Here is a 24201-nt window from a genome sequence, read left to right as displayed (position 1 = left end):
ATATGAGGAAGGGATGCCACCTAGTGTTGTGAGTTTATACACACTGCAAACTGCGTAATGTTAAACTGCAATAGGAGCAAGAGTTGGCAGCAGCCCAGGGTAATGCACCAAACCACTAAATAAATGTGTCAGCCTTGTCTGACATTAACACAGATGAGCTTCACGACTAGAATCGCCCACAGCAGGAACAATTTACTGCTATTTCCTGACTCATTTTTAAAGATTATAAGAAATCAGAAATAGTGCATAAGCAAGGTGTTCAGGAAGGAGTGAAAAATCTTGAAAAAACAAGAGTCACGTTCCTGCAAATAAAGCAAAGCTGTATATCTTTTGTCTTAAGGGAACAAACTGTAATTGTGCTTCCTCTCTTTGCTACAAGTGTCATCTATTTTCAATGAACCTCTTATTGCTCACCTAGTACACAAATCAAATAAATTATACACAATATACTGCTCTATAAAGTAAGAGATGAGATTGGGTGTTCTGAGAGGTCACTTTGCCATGTCCTGTGAAATTTCAGGACATGCCCCTTCGAGTGAGGACAACAAAAAACTTTCTGGCACTGCTTTACAACTGTCCAATGACAAACGCAGTGTCTCCCGCTCATACATACACACACATACACACACACACAAAGACACATGCACACCCTCTTTCTGTCACTCTCACTGACAAACACACTCACACTCTCACCCTCTCTCTAATTTCCCCTGTGTCTCTGCAGTGAGCTCACTGCAGTGCGACTCTCCTCTCTCCCCCTTCACCACCCTCCGTATAATAGAATATCGATCGCTCGCCTTTGCCGCAGTGTGTAAGCGAGTGTCTGTGGACGAGTGTGCGTCTGACTGGGGCCCTCCAAGGTCATCGCCATGGCAACCTGAGCATGGGGTCCTCTCGCTGTGCTGTCACAGAGCACAGGTCGCAGGGGTCACATGAAAAGGGGGACAAGAGGGGGACCATAGGGGGACAAGAGGGGGTTGGTGAGCGCTGCAGTGTTTGGCGTACTAGAGATAGAGAAGAGGAGCCACAAGGGTTGGAACTGTCCTATTCCACTGTGTATTCAGACTGGACCGGAAAAAATGAGAAAATGTACAGACTAAGCGCTGAGAGCCACTGAGTTCACTGCAACTCCTGCCATGCATGCACAAGCAGAAGTCAACAGCAGTTTTGAACAAACTACTTGAATTAATTAGAGGCAAAAAACCCCCCAAAGAACTGGACATCAAAAGACATGAAAAAAAAAACAGAAACAAACCATCTTTACATGAGAGGTTTATTGCACACCCAAAATGTCTTTTAAATACAAAATCGTACATTGAAATGTAAACAAATGAATAACGATTTTCAAAAAAAAAAGGAATTTACAGAATGACCTTCAGATCTGAATGTTGTGAACAGAGCTGAGAAATATGCATATTTAGTATGTAGACAGTCAGCACAAGTACCACATTGTTCCCAATACAAAATACCATCACTACATACTGACCTTTTAAAATGTCTTTTCACCCTTTTCACCATCTATCTATATTAAGTAATCTATCTGAAATAAAGTATTTTTTGCATCATCTTCTCATCAACTAGTTGTTATTAAGTAGCCTATCTGAAATAACAAATTAGTTTGTGCATTGCAAAACATTTCATTTTATTTGTGCATGATTATGATAGATATCTTTAAAGCTTTAAATGGCACATTTCCTTTGGAAAATGAATTATTTTTTTAAGCAATTTAGAATTGTGACCATTGCATGTATACATTCCTTTATCTTAACATAAGAAATCAGCATTCCTAATAGACAGTTTAGACCCAGAAGCTATTTCCCAAGATACTGTTCAGCACAGGTGGTCTTTTAAGTTGCGAGATCTGTTGTTATATGAGGGACAATGCAAGGAACAGGAGGCTATTTGACACAGACCAGAGGCATCCAAGGTACAAAATATGTAGAGAAAGGCATATAATATGCATGATTATGTGCTTAAATATGCATTAAGAGAGGAATTTTTAGTATGAATGAGTCCTAAAAAGGCTATACAGTCTGTAACAACACTTATTTCAGAGGCAAGACAAGGTACATTCTTGGTACACTGGCATAAGTTTAAAAGAAGGGAATACATAATGCACATGTAGCTAAGGAACAGATCTAGGAGCAGTTTTTCCCCAACCACACTGAGCTGATTACAGGGTCAAAATAAAGACTGGTGGTCAACCAGCTCCTGCTGAGGGTTTAGCCCGCTCTTCACACAGGCTCCATCATGAGCTCCTCTATGTCGGATCCCTCCACCTCGCGGAACGCAGCATGAGAGCCAATCACAAACAGTGTCGCTCCTGAGAGGAGACGTAACAAATGAAAAAGACAAGCATTGTAACAAATATTCCTGCATGCTTTAGAATATTAATGGATGACAAGAACAACTAATACGGTTTGGCTTACCCAGAACCCAAAAGACTGCAGCTCCAGCTCCAGCCAACCAGAACACCGGTAGAGAGACAGCTCCAGCCAGACTCATCTGGTGGGGGACAGTCAGCTCCCTGCCTGGTTAACAAGCAATTTACAGATTTAAAAACACTAAAATAATGCCACTGATTAGAAATAGGTTTGTGGCATCTTTTGCAGGTTTGGATAAGCTGACTGGTAAAAAATATAAAAATCTCAAAGACATATTTAAACTAATCTCAGACATGCATTTAATTATCTATCTTTATTGAACTAACTGTTTTTCTTTGCTTATCAAAGTCACAGAGAGGTCAAATGCAAACAATTTCTGTTATATTCACATTGTAAAAAAGTAGCAGTTGCTAAGTTGCTAAAAAAAACCTACAGATTCTGTTGACATTTCACAAATTAAGCATCTATTTTTCACAACAAATATTGTTTTAAATATTAAAGTGGTTGATATAACTAAGAATATAGTTCCTGGTGATTTCTAGAATTTACTTTATTTAGCAGGTACACAATTACAGGATCGCGAAACATGCTTGACAGCTTTACTCACCAAGGACAACCAGTTTGGACTCCAGAGACTTGAGGTGGATTATGTAGAAGGCACCAGCAAACACAGCCAAGGCAATCAACAGCATGGGAGAGCTGATACTGAGGAGAAGAAACATCAATAGTCCAGTCAATAAGGTGAAATTTATAGAGGTCCTTTTAGATTTAGTTTAGTCTTAGTTTAAAGCATTTAAACCTTTTAAAGTTGTATTTCACAGTGATATTCTGTTCTGTTTCTCTTTTGTGAGAAATGTTGGCCAAAATAGACTTATGAAAACCTTGTAAACAGTTTTCAGACAGTTTTAATGCATATGTGATACAGACTGCATGAGTAAAAACTGGACAGCAGGGAGTGAAAATATTTGCACTGACATAATAAAACAAACAATAAACTCCTTCTTGGCCTTACATGCAGTAGAGGATGAGACCCAGGAAGATGAAGGTATAGTTGCTGTTGTAAATTTCCACATTTTTTACCACCCTCTGACAAAACTCCCCAAAGTTGCGGGGTTTCGAAAACTTGCGTTGGTCCACAAAGCCTGCCCATGGACGAATGGACAATCTGCGCCTGTCAATCCACTCTTTGGCCATACTGGCTGAGAAGCCTTTGGGGAGCCAGAGCCTTTGAAATGAGACAAAGATATTAAGAACTGAATACAAAGAAAAGCATTAAGAAATTCATACACCTAGAGACTGGCTGCTTTGTTTACACCTGAGCTGTATCCTGTAAGAACCTGTGAAGGCCCTTATGCATTTGTAGGGAGACGAATTATTTAATATTATTTGTCTGCATTGTAGACCTATATTAAATATACAAGAGAACAAATTTGAGCTACACAGTTGCAATAGTTTGATGATAATATTATCATTACTGTGATGACTTTGGTGCACATCAGACTCACTAAAAATAAGAAGATAAAAGCTCTTACTTTGCCAAGATTCCAGCTCCTCCTGTGCCAGTTGGATGAGCATCCTCAGCACTGAACAGATCCCCGGCCTTGCTGTCCATATCTACAAGGCAGTTCTCCCCCTTTGGAGCTCCAGATGGCATCTGCAGACTGTCAGCTGCAAGGCAATCATGAGTGAACAAACATAAAAATTAATACTATTTTCACTCTCAATACCATTCCAATTTCTAGAAATTAATTTTTTGTCTACAAGGTCAGGCGGGCACGTAGCATATGCTTATACCAGGCAACAACAAAATAACCAGATAATTGTTGTGCTGACTAGTGCTGGATATCAACAAAGGTTTTTGTTGTTTTTTCTCAGCAAAATATTGCTTTGTACCAAAACTAAGGTATCATACTGTCACTGGTATCAAATAAATATCAAACAACATCGAGAGCTACTTCTGACAGAATTAGTTGATAGATCAAATCTCTCTCTATCAACTGATATCTCATAATTTCTCATAATTGGGGCAGTGGTGGCCTGAAGGTTAGAGAAGCGAGCTTGTGACCGGAGGGTTGGACCGGCAGGATAAATCTGGGTGGGAAGTGAAGAAGCAGCGCTTGCCCCCTCCCTCATTACCACCACTGAGGTGCCCTTGAGCAAGAAGGCACTTAAGCCCAACTGCTCCAGTGGAACTGTTCAGTGGCCAGCAGATCAGACTGTGGTTGTACTGGGCAGCTTCCAGGTATGAATATGTAACCTTATGAATGTGATCAGGGCTTTCCTGAAAAAGAGAGCATTGCTCTCAGTTAATTTCCCCTGAATAAATAAAAGTTTAAAAAAAAAAAAACAATTCAGATAAATAATTTATCAATTGAGCCTTTTATTAAGTACAAATACCAAACATTTGCTAACTATGGCTTCACAAAGGTGAAGAGTTACTTACTTTATGAATTCAATACCATTGAAAATTCATGTTGTCCTATAACTAGTAAGCAATATGAAGACATAAGGCTGCTGTAACCTGTGGCTATTTGTTCTTACTTCCACTGTTTTTTTCAAAATTGTATTCGTAAAGTATCAATTGTGAACGGTTGTTAGTTTGAGCTGTAATTTAAAGTGTCATGGAAAACAGAGTGCCACAACATTTTTGAAGAAAAGTAAAAATTGTAAGCTATAAGCATCAAAACAATCACGGTTTAGATGCCTTGAGTTCAGTCACAACTTCACATTTCTCAGGCTGAGAGACACACAGCGATAGTTTAGCTGCAGTGTAATTTTCATGAGTGGAAACTGTTAGTCAACAACGGGCTTGGTCACTGCCACATCATTACACACACATCAGCATATGAGCATAAAGTATGAAGTAACACAGATAACGTTACTAGATTTTTTCCCCATATGAGTTATATAAAACATAATGCGAAGCAAAGACAACTTTTGCCGGTTGTTCAAAAAAAAAGGTGTTTATAGCTAGCTTCTTTGCTAACGTTCATGTCCACTGTGGTCCAGGCAGATAGATGATTTTTAACATCGCCACACCGGCGGGTAGATGTTTTCAAACGAACAGAAAAGGAGATCAGACCTGCCTGAACTGTAAAACATGTGATTGTTTAAAAAAATATACTCACAGTAGAAGTTCCTCGGGCTGTCTTGGATACACTTTGTTGTGGTTCACGGATATGATGTGGATGGTTATTTCACTTCCTGCTGTCAAGGTGCAGAATACCGCCACCTACTGACGGCGATGGGAACTGCTATTCCTCTTTGTTTATGTGATTTGATTTGGTTGGTAAACTATCATTTAACGTCTTTGAGCTCTGTCTTAAAATAGTTTATAATAAGTAAGCGTTTGTAGAAGTTTCAATGTATTTATAATCACTCATCCCAGACGTTTTGTCTCACTGTATTGCACTTACTTTCAGCTACAGATTGTATGTTTTCAACGTATATACTATAAGTTGTTGAAAAATGTATCTTTTAGCTATTCATGTTTTCCAATAGTGATAAATTATATGTTTGGGGAAAAAACTGTACACTGTTCTATTTTTCAACATTACAGCTGGGACAATAGAGTTAAAACAACTGACTTGGGATCGGTTGTATATTTTGAGTTGCTCAGTCTTTATAGAAAGATGGTGGAGAAAATCTGACCCCAGATCAGTGACAATCAACACAAGACTGACGTCACTGAGCTGGCGGCAGGCTGTGATTGGTCCGTTTCTCTGTGTTATTGTGCTGCTGTCAGTAGTACTGTAGGGCGCTGTGGGAGTTGCCAGATCATCAAACGCTAATCACCAGGAAGGTGAGTTGTGAAGTACAGTATATAGTTAAATATCGCTTGCAAAATGCATTGAACAGTTTTATATCTGTTTATTCTAACATTATCATTGATATCACCCAGGGCCCGTCTTTACCAAGGCCTGTGTGTAGCTAACGTCAGCTATCGACCTTAGATGCTAGCAAATAATATCCGTTAATATCAGTTATCGCAAATGCAAGACAAATTCCTGTCCAATACGAAGTGAATATCTTTGTATACGTCACAGAAGACCATATATACCCGTACTTGGTCATTTGAGTTAGGTTATTTAGCGAAACAGCTGTTTGAGTGCGATTTGTCAAAATTCTTGTTTTGTTTTTTTTTTCCTCAGAGAAACGTGACTGGTTACGTAACGTGCCAAGGGGGTAATTTACTCCGCCGGTTGCTGCTTGGCGTGTGAAGAACGACTCGTCCCTTTGGCTCCCGGCTGCTTTTGTAGAAATACTTTGAAACGACAACAACATAACACATTCACAGCCGATACTTTGCATTGCAGACAGCGCCGAGCTGATTGCGAAAATAGGTAGGACTGCTGAGCTTGCTGATATGGGCCTTGAAACGTTGTAGACGGGCATATCGCTATAACATAGTTAGCTTGCTGTTGTTTTTTGCTAACCTAATTGCTAGTTTTGTCTGCCTGTTGTCGAGACATTGTTTTAAAGCTTGTCAAGGAATCTACCAAGGATACGAAGTAGATTTTACTAATATTTTCAGGCTCACCAAATTCATTCAATTCGTAAGAGTAACTTTCAAGTGTAAGAATGCAGGAAATAGGCCCTACTAGGAGAAGCAAGCACAATTTGATTAACTTAGATTGCATTAGAGGTAGGTGGTTAGTTGCCTCATACTAGAGGCATCCTGTCATTTCCTAACTCCACAGCTGCAGAGTTGGAACTCTACATGTCTGTTTAAATGTAAAGTTTGTTATGTTTCTTTTTTTCTTCTGAACAGTGTTGACACAGGTTGGAAGGTGGAGAGGTGCTATAGGCTGACCTGGACCATGGCCATAGTTCATCACCCAGGGTACCCACTCAGGGACTCACTTTACTGGGATGAAACAGAGTGCCTCAACTACTATGGGATGTTGTCTCTCCATGAGGTCTTTGAAATAGTTGGTTCCCAGCTGACAGAGACTGACATTGAGGTACTCTCTTTCCTTCTAAATGAAACTTGCTCCGCACCACATCCACTTGATCCAGCAGGCTGGACAGTTAAACCCTGTGAGGGTGAAGCAGTTGACTCAGGCGTGTCCCCGAGTCCTGAGCTGCTAAAGGTCTGGCGGCGGTTACAGCCCCAGGGCGCCCAGGGCTCCCAGGGCTCCCAACATCCTTTGGAGGCCTCATATAAGCCAAAGAGTGGCCTTGAGCTGTTGCTTGAGCTGGAGAGGCGAGGATACCTCAGTGATGGTAACCTGGAGCCACTACTGGGACTACTGAGAGTCCTCACCCGTCATGACCTGCTGCCTTTAGTGTCCTGCAAGAAAAGGAGAACAGGTGAGGATGAATCATATGGGTGTTGGTTATCAGATTGTGAGACTATGTTGAGTGCTTGGATGTTGCCTCGCTCTATGATGACCACCTAGGATGTGTCACCCATAATTGTATGTCTGTCCTAGCTGTCCTAGCCTAATGATTAGTTTTTAATCCATGTTTTTATGCTTTTCAGTATCTCCAGAAAGAATTGGACAGAGGTATGGAATAGAGGACGGAGAATTCGTGTGCGCCTCTGGAATGCGACACAGCTCCAGACAGGCAGAAATGCCTCTTCCATCCTTCACACAGCAATTAAGAACAGGTAAGTGCACTATAGTATAGAATTTGGCCACCAGTGTTTTTGGCAGTCAAGGAAGGGCACTGTCCAGAACCAGTGCTTATCATTTCTTACAGCATGTAACATTGCACCCTCTCTGAAATGGACATTTTACCCCTTACACCCTTCTGTTGTGGAAGAAACATGCATATACAATACTGTCCATCTGTAGTGTCAGCTCTACAGTATAGAATTGCATGTAGTTTTGGTGCCTGGTTTCATGGTGAACCTTCCATGAAAATATAGGATGTTTTGATCAGATATACACAATATGGATGGTTGTACAAAAAAAACAGTAGCATATAACTAGTTTTGTTAGTTTGTGATGAGATGATCAACAGAAACGGTGCAACAGCAATCCTACACAAAGAAGTCTTAATTTCATAAAACTAATTCCATGCTTGTTTTGTCAGGTATTTACCCTCCTATGCCTGGGCCAACCCCCGGGAGGAGGAGGAAGAAGAGGGGACATGGCTGGAGCCGCAGACCTAAGAGAACAAGCAGGCAGGTCCAGCCACTGCCACCACCAGTGCCACCACATAAAACATCCTGCGGTAAGTATTGCTCCTGCATTCCTTATCTGTCTCTTTTACATTTTCATCCCTTGCCTTCCTATCTTCATCCCACCATTTTCTCTTATAGATAATTTCCCTTCTTTTTTACTAACTGTATCAGCTCCAATTGTATTCATTTCAACATCTTCTCCAGCATTACCATATTTTCTGTTCTGATTTTGATGTTCTTCTATGCTGAACCCTGGCTTGAGTTAAGGAGTTTGCATACTGAGTCTGAAAATTTTGCGTTTTTATTTAACTTTTAACTGTCATCCCAAAAACAATCATAAGGCACAGAAACCTTGCACACTGAGTCACACTTTATTTATTTTTTTCAACTCCTTGTGTTACAAAGCTGTGATTCAGTAGTGTTGATTTGCTCTCTTCAATGGAGAAAGGAAAGTGTCAAGAGCAGGAAGAATGTTTGATACATTACTAAAATACTTCAAAAGAACCGGACCAATTACAATATTCCAGTTGATCCTGTACAACAGCTGGTAATACACCAGCCACACGAGCACTACTAGTGCCTGACAGGCATACAATGGAGGGATTTGGGTGCAAAATGTCAGCATATTATCCGCACCAAAAGGCCCTTGAACTGCACAGAATTAAAATGGAAGACACCTTTGTCAGATGTGTTATGGAAAAACTGCTTAATTTTGCCTCTGGGCTCTTAGTGTCACATTTACTGAAATGTTTGCTTAAAATTTGTAAATTACTTAAAATTATTGTAGCACTTTAATTACCAAGGTAATTTGCGATATTACCGGGGTATAAAATCTTTCTTTGCTATATAGGGAACAACAGTGGCACTTAAATGTTGAATACAGTAAGATATTTATTTGAGCACTAACTTGCACCAGACTTACTTGTTAGCAATGCTAGAACTATGTTTTTGTCTGACAGCACAATTTAAACACCTTATACCTTGTCTGTGCAGCAGATGCTGACTTAACATCTTAGACATGAAAAATTCAAGGGCTCTGTCTGATTTACAACTTTAGCAAAGACTGGTTCACAACCATTAATTCAACTGCAGGGCACGGAAATGATCAATGAAATATAAAATTGCTTGCCCTTCCTTTTCAGTTGAATGACATCTTCCTTATTACTCAGCTGTTGCGCGTTTTATTTTCATTCTTACGTTATGAATATGTTTAGACTTACAGTATCTCCTTAACTGTCTTGATTTAACATGCAGTATCTATTTCTCCATTTGGCCCTTCATTGCATTCTTTCCCCTTCATTTCACCTTTTCTCTAACCTGTTTATTACCTGATTATGTTCAGCTGCTGCTGTTGATAAGAACCCATACTGGTAGGTTGTCTCCTGTCCTTTTGTCTATACTGTCTATACAAATTGTCCAATCACCACCTGCTGCAGCCCTTGTTCTGCTTTATTTTCAAGCTAGATACAAAGTTGTCACGAGAGCCAACCATCAAACCCCACATACATCTTCTGAAAATTTTTTTGAGCAGTTGTTTGAAACAACCTATCGCCACTTGAAAGCTGCACTATATGATCCATTATCCATGTCCTGTTTCACAGTGATATTCTTGCCTGCCTTTTAATCAAGACCAATGCTAGCTTCTGTCACCTAAATAAGATTGTGATAACACTAACTTCTGTTACCCGTTTTTGTGAAGTTTGCTTAGTCATTCATGCAGACCTTTCTAAGCATTTCTTTTGAACGTCCATCATTGCCTGTTGTCAGACATCCTTATTACAACAAAGGCCTGATGACTTTGACTCAACAAAAATCATCTAACAATGAAGACAGCCCTTTTTAGCTATTCAGGATGAGTGATGTGACTGTAAACATGTTGCTGTCTTGACTCCACATTTGATTCCACCAGGTTGACTCAGGATTGTGACTCAGAACGAGTAACCTAAGACACAAAGGATCATGGAGACAGAGGGGGAGACTGAGGAACAAAACAAAAAAGTCTGTCCCTACACTCTGTCCGTACATACTGCAGTGTGTGTGATCGACTCAGTCATGCGCGCGCTCACAAGTCTGGGCCGATGCCTAAGGTAAAAGAGGCTCTCCCCCCTTGTTACAACAGGGGGTGATGCTGCCACTGTGCTCTGTATTCGATGCTTGTGTATCATAATATAGCTGCCCCCTACCCTATCCCCCTTAGGAATCACAATTTGCTCTCAAAATTCGTCCTGTAATGTTCTTTAGTGTTGTGCCCTGTGGATGAAAAAATATCCTGTTTTTGAGATTCCTTAATTTATCCATTTCTGATGAGGGTTGTTGGTGTCAAGTGTTTCACAGAACTGACAGAGTGCTTTGCAGTAAGCCTCAAATATATTCAAAAAGTGTTCAGCTGGTGTTTAAGGCAAACATGCCTCTAAAAATTCAACGTGAAATTGACCATTCTAATGGGGATATGTTAAGTGAAAGTCTATTTTCAATTCCCTAATATTCCCTGAGGATTTTTATAGAAGCTATTTGTAAGTAACTTCTAGCTAACTTCTCACATTTCACAAATGTGGCCAACCAACTGCTTCTTTGTCTTGGCAGAAATGTTTGTGATTACTTGTGTTTTGCTAGAAATATACAACACAGTACAGGTGTTGTCATTGACATATAATTCTGTTTTTTATGTCGGACTGCTACATAAAGTAATTTGACAAAATTATAAAATGACACTACCTGTATTTTGTTGTATACTATATTGAAACACAAAATAGGGGATTGTGAATGTGTTCATACACAATCTAGAAACTTTACTTGGGGCAATAAAGCCCAGTGTATAACCTGTAAAGACAAAACAGAAATATGTTGGACATGTTTGTGAACATGCCAGTTGTCTCCTCATGTGGGAAACCTTTTGGGGCTATTTTTTTCCTCTCACACCATCTTCATTACAAGTAGTTGTAAACATCTGCCTTGATATTCAAATAACTCAAATCATACTGGCTTAAACTTCACATAAGCCAGCTCTGGAGTCTCAAGTTATAAAAATGCCAATTGGGTATGGGTACCTGTCCTTTTGTAAGGACTGGCCTTGTATTCCATTTCATAGAATTTAAAATGGCTGCCAACAGACAGCTGTTAACACCCGTGTAACCTTTACTCAAGCAGTTCTGAGGAAAATAACCCAACAGTGCTCTGCTGAAGGAAGCTCCTGCTGTATCTTATCTCTGTGCCTCGTGTGAGCCCTGGGTGTGCATTTGTCAAGAGGGAGCAGAGATAGATAGGGCGGTTCAGTCCAATGCTGGCCCCTAGCACCTAATGAGACCTCAAATACCCTTTCTTGTCATGATTCATCTCTCAGATCATTTTCACTGAAGTGTCTCAATTACATTCTGACAATGACAAGTGCTGGTTCAAATGCCTATAAGGTTTTTGTACCTTCAGCTCAGTAGTGGTTTTGTGCTATCTAAATGGGGTGCTTGTGAATGCCCTTACTTGTTAGAATGGACTTTGCTGATTAATGTTATGGTTGAGGCTTAAATAATGGGTTGGTGAAGGCTAGGGTAAGAGATTTGGTCAAGGTAAGAGTAGTCCCAAGCAGCCCACTTAGACTCTACCATGTTATATTATAGAGCTACAGTAAAAGCAGTCCTGAGCTGATTAACTTTTTTAAACCAGCTATTGGCCCGACTCAATCCTCATTACAACTAATAGAAGTGAGTGCTGTGCCATGCCTGCTTGTTGTTTAAAAAAAAAACAAAAAAAAAAACCCAGTCGACAGATATCCAACACACTTGTGCTTGTCTCTTTTTCTCTCTTTCTCTCCTTTCTGTGTTTGCAGTTCTAAACAGACCAACCTGTGTGTCAGGAAAACAGTATCCTTACACACAATGAGAGGGAGAGAACGAACACTAAATGCTCAAACTACGCAAAATGGTACAGAGAGTGATTTTTGTCTAGGGGGAAAAGAGAGAGTTCTGTCTGCCTGTCTCTCAGTACTCCCCTAACTCTCCACTCTCTTGGTCAGTCGTTCAGCAGAAAAACGGATCGATAAAGAGTTGAAGCTCTCCGTGCCAAGTGACTCCTCGTAAATGGGTACTTAAACTTTTTTTTTTTTTTTTTTTTTTTGTTGGGCGGGTTGAGATGGAGGAAGCCAAACGGGCTTGGTGTTTAAAGTGAGAAAATGAAAGCTGTGCTTCCTAATGTCCTGTCTAAGTGGATGTCTCTGTGTCTGATGAAGCGTGAAGTGCTCTGTAACCCTAACAAAATGACTATCACTGTGTTCCTGTGGTTTTAAATGGCCTTCTCCTCAGTGCCACTATCTCTACTTCCATCCTGCTCAGTATGAAATTGGAAGGCAGAAATGGAGGCCATCTATAAATACAGTAATTGCATGAAGGGCAGGTGTTTATCGTAGCCGCAGCCCTCACACAGTGTAATGATCCAAAAGGTCGAACTGTTAACAGCGCTTAAACTTAATATTTCACTGAGTCCATATTGAATATTGTATAAGATTTTAAAAAGTTGATATAAAGTATTGTGTCCCTTTTTAGATAGATATCCTATTTGACATACTGTGACAATTTTCTTCTCAAAATATTGAAATGCTGTTACTGCTGATTTGTCAAAGTGCTTGCAAGAACCAAATGACTTAAAATGTTTTCAACGCCCCCCACCCTGGACATTTTTATATTTCATTGTTTTGCAACAGTGAACCACAATGGATGAGTTTTTGACACTGATTAACAGATGTCAAAGTGAAAACAATTTTGCACAAATTTGTAGGTCATTGTGCTGAAAAATAAAAAATAAATGTGTCACTGTTCTGATGCAGACTGTAGCTGATTTTTCCTTTAGGATTTCTCTGTATTTTTCAGTATTCAATTTACCCTCCACCTTCACCAGCAGTACATGGCCTGCTGCAGAAAAGCAACCCACAGCATGACACTGCCACCACTACACTTAATTGTAGGGTTAGTGTGTTTCTGGTGGTGAGCAGTGACTGGCTTATGCCAAAAAATAATTTAGTATGATGGACAATTCTTATTTTGGTCTCTTAAGACCTTAGAACCTCCTTCCATTTTGATTCAGAGATTTTTTGTAATTGCCATCTCCAGAGTCAAACCGGTCGGTTAGTCTGTTTGTCCGTCCATCCGTCACTTTGGTCCAGACTGAAATATCAATAACAACTACAACAACTATTAGATGGATTGCTATGAAATTTTGTACAGACAGTCATGGTCGTCAGAGTATACATTGATGAACCCCTGACTTTTCCTATTGAAATTGGAAAAAAAAGAAAAGAAATTTACAAGAGATAGTCAAGGTCCCTAGAGGATAAATTATAATGACTTTGGTGATCCTCTGGCTTTTCCTCTAGTATCTCAAAGATTTAATTTGTGGTGTGATATAGCTCCACATCTACTTTTTGATATTTCCTCTAGTGCCACCATGAGGTTGACTTTTTAATTACCATAACTAACTATGAAATTTATTGCTGTGAAATTTGGTACACACATTTGTGGCTCCCAGAGGATAAATTTTAATAGCTTTAGTCTCCTGAGTTTAAATTGAATGCCATCATCTGGTCAAAATTTCATTTCGTACAATACTTTGGTTTATGACCAAATACCTGCAGAACCCATGACATCGCCTTATTTTTTTTCCCACCTGCATTCTGTGAAGACCTGCCCTACTCTGCCTCTGATTGGCTAGTGCTTGTTGCCTTTGTTGGTTATATTTAGGCTCAAGTATATCAGAGGCAGAGTAGGGGCTGGTCTTCGGAGAATGTGGGTAGGAAAAAAAAATAACGCCATGACATCCATCGGTGTCTGCTGCACTTTGTGTTAAATGACCAGTGTGTAAGATTTAGTGACATCTAGTGGAAAAAACTTGGCAGAAATGGAATATGATATTCATAAGTATGTCTTAACTAGTATGTAATCCCATGAAAATAAGAATCACTATGTTTTCGTTACCTGGAAATGAGCCCTTTATAGCTACATAGGGAGCGGGTCCCTTTCTATGGAGGCTGCCATGATGCACTGCCATATTTCCACAATAGTCCAGAACGGACTGGCTGAACTGGCTCTAGAGAGGGCCTCTCGCATTTTTCATGGCCACTGTAGGTTCTCCTACACACTTGGAAGGGTAGGGTGAGGGGAGGTGTATTCAGTTGGGTGCAATCTGAAACCTCACTGCTAGATGCCACTAAATCTTACACACTAGTTCTTTAAGTGCTAATTAGAAAATGTTTTCATGCTAATGAGCTAAACCAACATGGTGAACATGGTAAACTACCTGCTAAACATCAATATGCCAATTTTTATCATTGTATCATATCATGTTAGCATGCTGGTATGAGCATTTAGCTAAAGTACAGCCTCACAGAGCTGCTAGCACATCTCCCATTTCAGCCCTGGGACCCTGCAGCTCTTTCAGAGTTAGCAGATTTTTTCATTATTGACAGTACTGCACTTATGGGTATTGTTAATTATTGAAGCTGTTTTTGCACAGTTGTCCTGATCAAACATTTTGCCAATGAGCAATCAGCAACATTTGCAATTGTGTTGATGATGATCTTTTGTCTTTGTAATACAGTTTTTGTCATGACATAGACTTACTGGCTGTTATGTTAGCAGTCAACTGTAAGTCAGTGTTGCAAAACAATAAAACATGAAAAGGTCTAAGGGGGATGAATACTTTGTATAGGTACTTAAAGTCCTCTAAGACAGTCATGATCTGTGGTATGACAAAGTTTTCCTTAACATAATGTATCAAATCTGTATCTGTATGTATTGTCAATGGATTGACCCGGAGAAAGGTTATTGCAATCTAATATCAGTTATTTAAGACATTGTCATGAGATAGGCTTTAATAATTTCACTATCACTATCTAAATGTGTCCTTTATAAAGTCCTGCCAAATGTCAGTGTTTCATACTCTTGTACTATTATGCCTTTTTATGAAGAAAAACAGTCTGCCTTCATTTTTTTCTTGTATGAGCAAACTAGATTAAAGTGGGTTTTCAGTTGAATCTTATTTTCAACCCTGCATATTTTAAACATCTTAAACTTCATTGAATAAGCTTCTCATTTGATCAAATCCTTTGTTTTTGTAGTAATCTAATTACAGCCTTATGAAGCATGAATGCAAAAGCCAGTGTTTGGTTATCGCTCTCCTACAAATGTTAAGAGATGCAAAATCAATGCCTTAATTCAACATTTGCATTTCTAATGTTGGCATTTTCCAAACTTTATCCCTCCTGAGTCTTGCGCCATTCCCCACAGCCCCAAACAAATATGAATGGAGAAAGGGTAAACGTGACTCTTGAGCTGAAACATGTACCATGTATTAGTGGAACGATAGCTACTGTATAGTAAACCAGGCACAAAGCTTGATTAGTATTCAAGTTGAGTCCTTGGTGCTCTCCTGTAATGTTAAAGTCTTTCTGTGCCTTAACTAAGACCCCAGGCATTGTCTTCCCATTAGAGTCATAAGTATGAGCTTCACACACACAACCTTGGCTCTGGGTGATGTGAAGTCATATTATGTGAAAACATGCTTCTACTTCTCCAAAAACAGCAGTTTTTTATTGTAACATTTAAAAACATTTAAATTTTCTATTGACTGTTTCTTTTGAGTACAGTCTTCGAGATTTTTATTTCTTCAATGTCAGACCTTGTCACTTAATGAGCTTCTTTGAGTGCCTTTTTTAAAAGCACTGTATAAATAAAATGTATTATTATTGTTACTAATTAGTCTTTCTTAAAAAGTCTCATAGAGAGGAGCAAAGAGGTTTTAGTAGGGGTGGGTTTTGCATACCTAGAGACGCAGTTATGTCTTTCTGCGCAGCTTTGCGATGGAACATTAAGGAGAATGTTTCCAGTGAAATGGATGTAATTGGTAGCAAACACTGTTAACCTCTACTAAAGGGGTTTGAGTTGGAGGGATGGGTTTTTGTTGCAGCAAAAGTCGTCAGCAGCGGGTTTCCACTCCAAGCTCTGGAATAATGACATGGGGGACGATCTCTGCGGTGCTCTTGCTCAGTACAGTATGTATCTTCTGATCTTTCTCACTGTGCTGTTGCATGACCACCAATCCTGTTACTGCGAAACTCCAGGAGCTATCTGTTCTCAGCATTAAACATGTTGATCAGAATGAATCTGGTGTTTTTTAAAAGTGAGGTGGAACACAAAAAAAAAACACTCCACGGCTTGACACTGCTAAGTTGCTTTAATTATTCCCACCGGTAACATGTATTATAGCCATGATGTATACAGACCGTGCCAGGTGTCATAATGAAAATTCTCATGCATCACTTTCTTCTGATTACTTGCAGTCATCAGCTGACATTAATACGTAAAAATTATGGTATTGCTTGTGAAGAAAGGGAATTGCACTATTGGTTTAATTTTAACACATTTGTTTTGATGCTCTAAAATGTCAAATCATTTTCACCAAAACAAATTTTTGATGCCTTATTTAGCACAAAAATGCATACAGTCAGGTTGCTGAAGCGCCAATGCCCTACGTAAAGTTTGCTCTGCCTTGCTGCACCATTGTATTTCTCTTTTGTCAGGCCTCTATCAAAAGAAATATCCAGAGGTATTTCAGTGTACATTTCCAGTCCAGTCAGTGGTCAGCTTATTGGGTCACAATCTCCTATAGGGAACTCTGTTCTCTTGAACCCCCTTTATAATCCATGTTTAATGTGATACATTAATGTAGATGAGCTAAATGAGCTGGGGAGTTTTTAACAATCTTGTCCCCATCTTATCTCTTCCCTTTGTTTTGACTTCATGACCCCTCCCTTTCCGTTGGTTATGTGGGCCACTTTTTCCTGTGACCTTTCCTCCTCTTTCTTCACCCTTTACTACTACTACTTTTTCTCTCTTCTCTCCCCCTTTTCCTTGCTGTATCTTTGCCCTCATTATTCACTTTCTCCCCTTTACTCTCCCTACCATTATTTCACACCTCACTCCCCCTCCCACCACACCCTTGCCCCACTTTCCATCACCACTTCCTCCTCCCTCTTCCATTATCAGATATCCGCCTGCGCGTCCGGGCCGAATACCTGGAGCATGAGTCGGCACTCCGCAACGGTGTCTCCTCGGACAAGCAGCAGCCCCTGGAGCGGCAGTTTGAGTTATTCAGCCAAGCCAACTCACTCCTGCGTGCCAGAGACCTAGGTTCCATCGTTTGCGACATCAAGTTCACAGAGCTGGACAACCTGGAGGCCTTCTGGGGTGACTACCTAAGTGGAGCTCTGCTTGAGGCCCTGAAGGGAGTCTTCATCACTGATTCCCTGAGAATGGCTGCAGGCACAGAGGGCATCCGCCTGCTGATCAGTGTGGATCAGGATGACTACGAGGAGGGCCGAAGGATTCTGAGAGCCAGGAGAATGCTGACATCCAGTAACGGTGGGCACATAGAGACTCACTGAGCTGCATAGGCTGATAAGACTCTTTGGTGTATATTATAATAACTTTGAGGGTTGAAATAATAGGGTATGCCATTGAAAGTTATGGTTACAGGTGACTTTGGAAGCATTTTTAAGGTCTCTTTTTGTAATTGCAATCCATGTAATAACCACTAGATGGCAGTACCTACCATTGGTTGTGTTCATAACAGGCCTTAACATTTTCAAAACTATTCGTTTTTAGTTGAAACGTTCCCATTATTCGTGAATGAAAAATGAATAATAATGAAAAAAATGTGCTTTCCCTTTGGATTCATGCACAGGTGCTACTTTTTAGGACACCAGGATGAAACAGGAAATACCAAGATATTTCTCCTTAGTCTCAGGGGAACAGGACCAAGCAAGCCTGTGACACAAGATCAAGTGATAAGCCCCCTCATAACATCAATCTTAAAATAAATAAGTTTAAGACAGCTGGGCTTCCACAAATGATTCACATGCTCATGGTCAAGGTTTAGATTATACACACACACAAATAGACTTGATGGGCTACAATCATACAAAACTCCTTATCAAGCATTTGATGGCGGCGGCTCTTGAAATTCTCAAATACAAACAGACCATTATACAGAACAAATCATGCTTCGTCATTAGACAGTGGCTTTGTTCTCATTGAAATGATGTACCTGAAGACTTGCGTTATGTAAAGTAGCAAGTAATTAGTAGTAATTAAAAGGACAGCCAAGAAAAGTTTTTCATCTTTTCGTAATTTTGGAGAGAACTGAGCACAGATTGAAAAGTGGGTTGCTCTCAGTGTAGATTGACCTTTGTGTCCAACTTTGGAGAGCCTAGTCCACACACACAACTAGATAACAAACACTCGGATTCTCAGCCCTGTGTACCATGATAACCCAACTTGTGATTGCCATGGTCAGTGGATACGGCAGTTGCCAGTAGATGACAGCAGTGATTAGGGCTAGGCCTCAGCAGACCATGGAAGATTCATCATCACAAGCTTGTCAACAGCAGCCGGGATAATGCAATGGTGGCTCGTGTCCGGGTTTCCAGCAAGGCCCCAGCAAATGCTTCTCTCAGCAAGTAAAGCACAGGACAGTGCGTCGGTCAATAGAAGTGATGTTGGGGAGATCAAAATCAAAAGTGCACATCCCAGCTCCACTCAGCCCTGCTATGTAGGTCCAGTAGAGTGGCTCACGGACAGCTGTCTACTCACCCTGCTGGAACTAATGCCTGGACTTCACTCATAGAAGACGATCAATAAGGGCCCTCACTCTAAGTCCCTTCATACAGGCACGACTTAAGCAGGCAGACTTGCTACTGTCTGAAGTGAAGGTCTCTGCAGGGCCAGGCAGGGGGAGGGACAATGGACATATTCCATCTTTCCTTTTGTGTCTTTTTGGTAAATGAATTTATTAATGTATGTTTGTATTGTTAATAGATGTTTAAAAAAAAAACTCATTCAGGGGAAATTTTTTGTTAAAGAAATTTTGCTTTTGGTATGACAATTTTTTTGTGGAAATCTTTATATATTAGAAATTATTTCTGGTGAATAATAAAGGTTTGATGACCTAAAGCTGTTTGTGCACATTATTTATTTTCTTTTTTTTTTATTTACAGAACAACTGTACGTGAGAATTTCAGAGGCTTGAGAAGGTTAGTCTTTATGTATCAGTAACTAAAATTGCTACAAATTTAATTTTTTGCTGCCAATGTGGTGTATAAGAATATCCTGGAAACATAGAGGTGTTCCTCTTATGCATCACTCAAACGCCCCAAAACGTCCAAGATTCACTCCAGCACCAAAGTTGTCCATGTTAAATAACAACATACCCAAACAGCTTAAAACATAAATTAAATGGTATTCATTTTAGGTTTGGAATGTTACAAACTTAAAATTTAAATATGAATAAAAATATAATGTGCAGCTCAGTGTGCATGTAAGTGAATTTTCCACCTGTTTTGCTTGTGTACGTTTTGAAAATAATCTTTTTACAAATCTAACCGAAACTTCTTGAATGGATCATCACTTGTCATATTCTGAAATCCGTCTGTCTCCATCTCACATTATGTTATTGGGCTTTTCTCTGTTCCTCCACCCTCCGTACCTGTATTACTGGGAGCGTGCCCTCTCCCCACCCCCAAATGGTCTGAAGAGGTCCATCGAATGCAGGTCACTGTGGATCAAATCCTTAATTATTTCTCCTTGCTCTAAGCTGTCAGCATGATGAAACCCAAGAATGGTGTGTGTCTTGAACATCTTATCAAACCCTCCACCCTTGTGCTATTCTTTCTTCCCAATGTCTTCTGTCACTTGCTTAAAGACCCAATAATTACACTTGACATAGTGATATGGCACTGCTGGTTTGCAAGTCAAGTAGTGTGATTTATTGTCAGGAATTTTGCCTTTGCTTTTGATGCTTGTCAGTCACAAAAGCTGAACATTTACCCTTATAGTTATTACATACAACGTCCAAAATATTTTTAATGAAAATCATTCATAAATTCATCAGTTATTTTCTTGCAAGCCAATTTCCTATAGATGGAGCCCAAAATGAATAGTAAACAATCTCACATAAACTGAATATTTACCAAACATTTTAGACATTCTTATTCATGAAAAAACTGAATGAAATGGCCTAAACTCCACCAGCATTCTGGTCCCCAGAGCTAATACTGGTAGGGACCAAAAAGAAAAGATTATATGTTTAACACCAATACTAAAAACTTGCTTCTCATTGTTTTCATGGCCTTGCTCCAGATTACTTTGACAACATCCGTACAGCGCTCTCGTAGATTTGAGATGCATTACTCTTTCAGCTTCTAAAAGGAATTAAAACACATCTCCATTTTGTTTTTCTCTATGACATTACACTTCTCATTTATGTAGCTCTGTAGTCCAAAGATAATTGCAAGCTTCTCAGAATCTATCAATTGAGGGAAAAAATAAATAGTGTCAAGTTATATACTTACAAGATCATTTTTACAATGATGATAGTGAGTGGGGTCTTTGACTTATCACTTGGCCTCCTTGGACATAATTAAGTCCTCTGATGTAGACCAGCACAGTCCTCACACACATTAATAAATAATGTAAATGTCGGCTAAAGGCCACTTTGAAGAGCCACCTCATATCATTCACAAATCCAAGCAAACCCCCTCTGCTGACGCTGTGACAAGCAATCTGTGATTCAGGGGTTAGAGATAAGTGTAATTTACTGATGTTATAAGTACCTTCTGAAAAAAATCCATTAAGAGATGCTCACAGCATTTTAGATATTGAACACCTTTACCTCAATATGCCATCGGATAAGTAATAATTTACATTTAGCTTATTGACATACAAATGTAAACACCCATAATTTATCTCAATGGACCCATTTATTCAGTCGTTTCCACACACAAACTGCAGCTGATGATGTGCAACAATGCTAATTTAATTGTAATTTTTATTTCAGGCCTTTTCTTGTTCTTGTCTCTTATCACCACCCTTTAATGCGCTGCAGAGTGTACAAATTAAGTTTTATTACTGACTTGCCATCATGGAGAACAGTAAGGGTGACCAACCTTCAGGGGAAAACCTGATAGGACCGTTTCTACCCTGTTCAGAGTATGCCTTGTTTGATGGCCTGCTAAACTGCCCCAGGCCTGCCTTGGGGAAACTGAGATTTTTTAAAACCCCATTTTCACCACACCCAGCCTTAAAGCAAGACCATTGATGTGATACCCACAGGGAGACCTAGGCACTCTGTCTGAGAAGTCTGCAAAACTCTAGAGGTCCAAACTCAAAGGATGCTGCCATGTTCCTGTACTCTGAACAATGACTACCTCCTGGATGACCCTGCCACTGTGAGAGATTTGTTTGTCAAGGAAATTGGGGCGCATATCTGGAGCACTCAGGAACATTATGCTCACAAATATCCAAGGACAAAAAAACAGCGAGAGCTCCAGCAACAAGTCTCGCCCCTCTTGAAGACAGGCTGCACTCTCCCAGAGGAATCAGATCTCTGAAGGTCTTGTTCGCGGAGGTGTCTCCATCAGGCAACAAAACCTCTCTAACAACTGGATCTGACATTTCTTCCGCAGTCTAACTTCATCATGCTGTAAAACCTATCAAAATTATGCTACTACACCAGTTGGTCTGGCTCTCACTAAACCTCCTCCCTATTTCCAGAAATGCATTTTACAAAATAGATCAAGTGCCTCTTTTCCACAATCTCCCCATCAGTCTCGATGCTCAAAAACTGATCAAGGTAGAACAAACCACACCTGAAGGTTTGTTTTGAGTCAAAGGACAGGCTTTGAGTCTCTCAGTCATTGCGGACCTCAGGAGCCAATATCGTCTCCCCGGCCTGAGCTGCTACTGACCCTCAGAGCCCCCACCCAATCACCACCAACACAACCCCCCCCCCCACCACCACCACCACCTCCTCTGCAGCCTCAGCACAGCAGCAGCTTTCAGCCAATAGGCTCCCTTGATGCTTCGCTGATCTACATCCAGGTCAAGGATTCCACAGACAGGGTCAAAGATCCCGTTGCTATGGTGATGGAGCCTGGGCAGGACAGTGGCAGTCTGCGGTGCTCGAGCTGCACTTATGTGATGCAGCAGTAGGCTGGGGACCAAACAAGAGAAACGACAATGGAGCCAATATTGCATGTACTAAAACTATATTGTTTTTTTTTTAATGAGTCGATCAGTTTCAACATGTGTTTTCACTTTCCATTATCAGCCGCAGGGAGAAAAATATATAAAACCCTTTTTTTTTTCTTTTTTTTTTACACTGCAGCACACTGTGATCATTTGGTGAGGTGAATGTTCAGTTTATTGCCTAAAACACTTCATAGAGACATCAGAGGTGGTTTTGTGTTCCGTGGTGCAAATTGTATTGGGGTGCAAAAGCTAATGTAATGTTGGGTTGTGTGGCAGAACACTGGTCATCATCCTCCTGTAGACTTTATTCCACTGTCCGCAGGTGTTCTTCGCACCTCCTTGATTGGATGGAGACTCAAGTCATCTCGTTGTATCTCAGGCCTAAATCAGTCTCCTATCGAAACGTGTCATCTAAAGCTGATAGACACTATAGCCTTCTGCTGGCCCACTGGGGCTGCCATTATTATATGTACAGTATAACCTGGGAGCATATGGTACATCCCCCTGATGGAGGAAATTCAACAGCTGTTATTGAGATGAAAAAATTAAATTAGGTGATCTTCACAGAGGTGCACCTCTGCACTGTGTGGTTGCAAAGGTAGGAGCCAATTTTCACACACGATTTTTGAAAGGCAACACACATTTTTCCAAATAAATGAATTAGATGTGGAATTATAAAGGCCTGTTTGTTCAACGTCAATTGTTATTTCTTGGATGGGAATATAAATGTATGCATTTCTTATTCTGTTTTCTATTTTCTATTGCACTGAATCTAGTGTAACTTGCTTAGTGAAGTTAAGTGAGACATGCAAAGAAAGTTTATAAAGGAGTCACTGTGTCAGTGAGTGTGTGGTCAGAATGAGCTGCAGCTTTCTTTTCTCATGCTAAATAGGAAGGACTGTGTGTCCTGTGGCCTGCAGATGGCAGCATCTAGGTGAATCACCAATTTGGGGAGGCCTCATATATTCAAAACAGTGGAGCTCCTGCTGAATAACCACTCCATCCGCTGTGTCACGTCAAGTTTCAGAGCTCGGAGCAAAACCTCCACAGACCACAGACTGCTCTGAAATATAAACTTTAAAAAACTTTATTGTTTGTTTATTCATACTTAATGTGATTATGATGTAAGCCACTCAGCTGCTTGCGCACGCTGGGCCCTGTAAACGTCTAGCACCTGCAAAGTAAATCAGGATCATGAATATCACACTGGCATCTTTAAGAGAAGGTTTGTGCAGCTCATATTTAATCCTCGAAATGCTTTTGACTACTAATTACCTCAGGTCTGTCCTTGCACTCCTGCTAAGCGACCGTCTCGCCTCTCCCCTCGCTCCCTCCTTCCCTCTCTCATGCATCTCTCGCGCTTTTTTTTTTATTCTCCTCAGCAGCAGCACCACAGCCACCGGGTCGCCATGGAAACCGCTGAGAGACACACGAGGGTGAGAGATGGAGAGAGAAAGAGGGACAACGATGGACACGGAGAGAGAGACAGAGAGAGAGGGAGAGAGAGAGAAGGGGGGACATGAAAGGTTAGGGTGTTACCATATGCCCCCTCCCCACCCCTCCTCACCTCTAACCAACCCCCCCACCCCCCCTCCTCAGTTTAATGCTGAGCCCCCCC

At 40.4% G+C, this 24201-nt stretch overlaps 2 protein-coding genes across 6 annotated transcripts; one reads left to right on the top strand and one right to left on the bottom strand.

Moving 5' to 3' along the window:
- Positions 1 to 1259: 1259 nt before the first annotated feature.
- On the bottom strand, positions 1260 to 5594 carry rabac1 (Rab acceptor 1 (prenylated)). The gene is made up of 6 exons (XM_042423066.1): positions 5513 to 5594; positions 3917 to 4052; positions 3397 to 3609; positions 2992 to 3089; positions 2430 to 2531; positions 1260 to 2323 (listed from the first exon to the last, which is right to left on the bottom strand). Exons 2-6 carry the CDS (start codon positions 4036 to 4038, stop codon positions 2235 to 2237), a joined length of 624 nt encoding a protein of 207 aa, XP_042279000.1. The 5' UTR covers positions 4039 to 4052; positions 5513 to 5594; the 3' UTR covers positions 1260 to 2234.
- Positions 5581 to 24087, top strand: dedd1 (death effector domain-containing 1). 5 transcript variants are annotated; one of them, XM_042423018.1, is made up of 8 exons: positions 5581 to 5669; positions 6130 to 6186; positions 6536 to 6727; positions 7156 to 7697; positions 7870 to 7998; positions 8427 to 8567; positions 17544 to 17918; positions 23969 to 24087. In XM_042423018.1, exons 4-8 carry the CDS (start codon positions 7205 to 7207, stop codon positions 24004 to 24006), a joined length of 1176 nt encoding a protein of 391 aa, XP_042278952.1. In that variant the 5' UTR covers positions 5581 to 5669; positions 6130 to 6186; positions 6536 to 6727; positions 7156 to 7204; the 3' UTR covers positions 24007 to 24087. The 5 variants fall into 5 exon arrangements, with proteins under 5 accessions (XP_042278952.1, XP_042278950.1, XP_042278953.1 ...); XM_042423016.1 differs by having other exon boundaries at positions 23966 to 24087; XM_042423019.1 differs by lacking the exon at positions 23969 to 24087 and adding an exon at positions 19553 to 19588.
- The last annotated feature ends 114 nt before the right edge of the window (positions 24088 to 24201 follow it).

Source organism: Thunnus maccoyii, chromosome 10, assembly GCF_910596095.1.
Source record: "Thunnus maccoyii chromosome 10, fThuMac1.1, whole genome shotgun sequence".
NCBI lineage: Eukaryota > Metazoa > Chordata > Actinopteri > Scombriformes > Scombridae > Thunnus > Thunnus maccoyii.
Note: the sequence above shows the minus strand (reverse complement) of the source record. Positions and strands in the feature narration are given on the sequence as shown.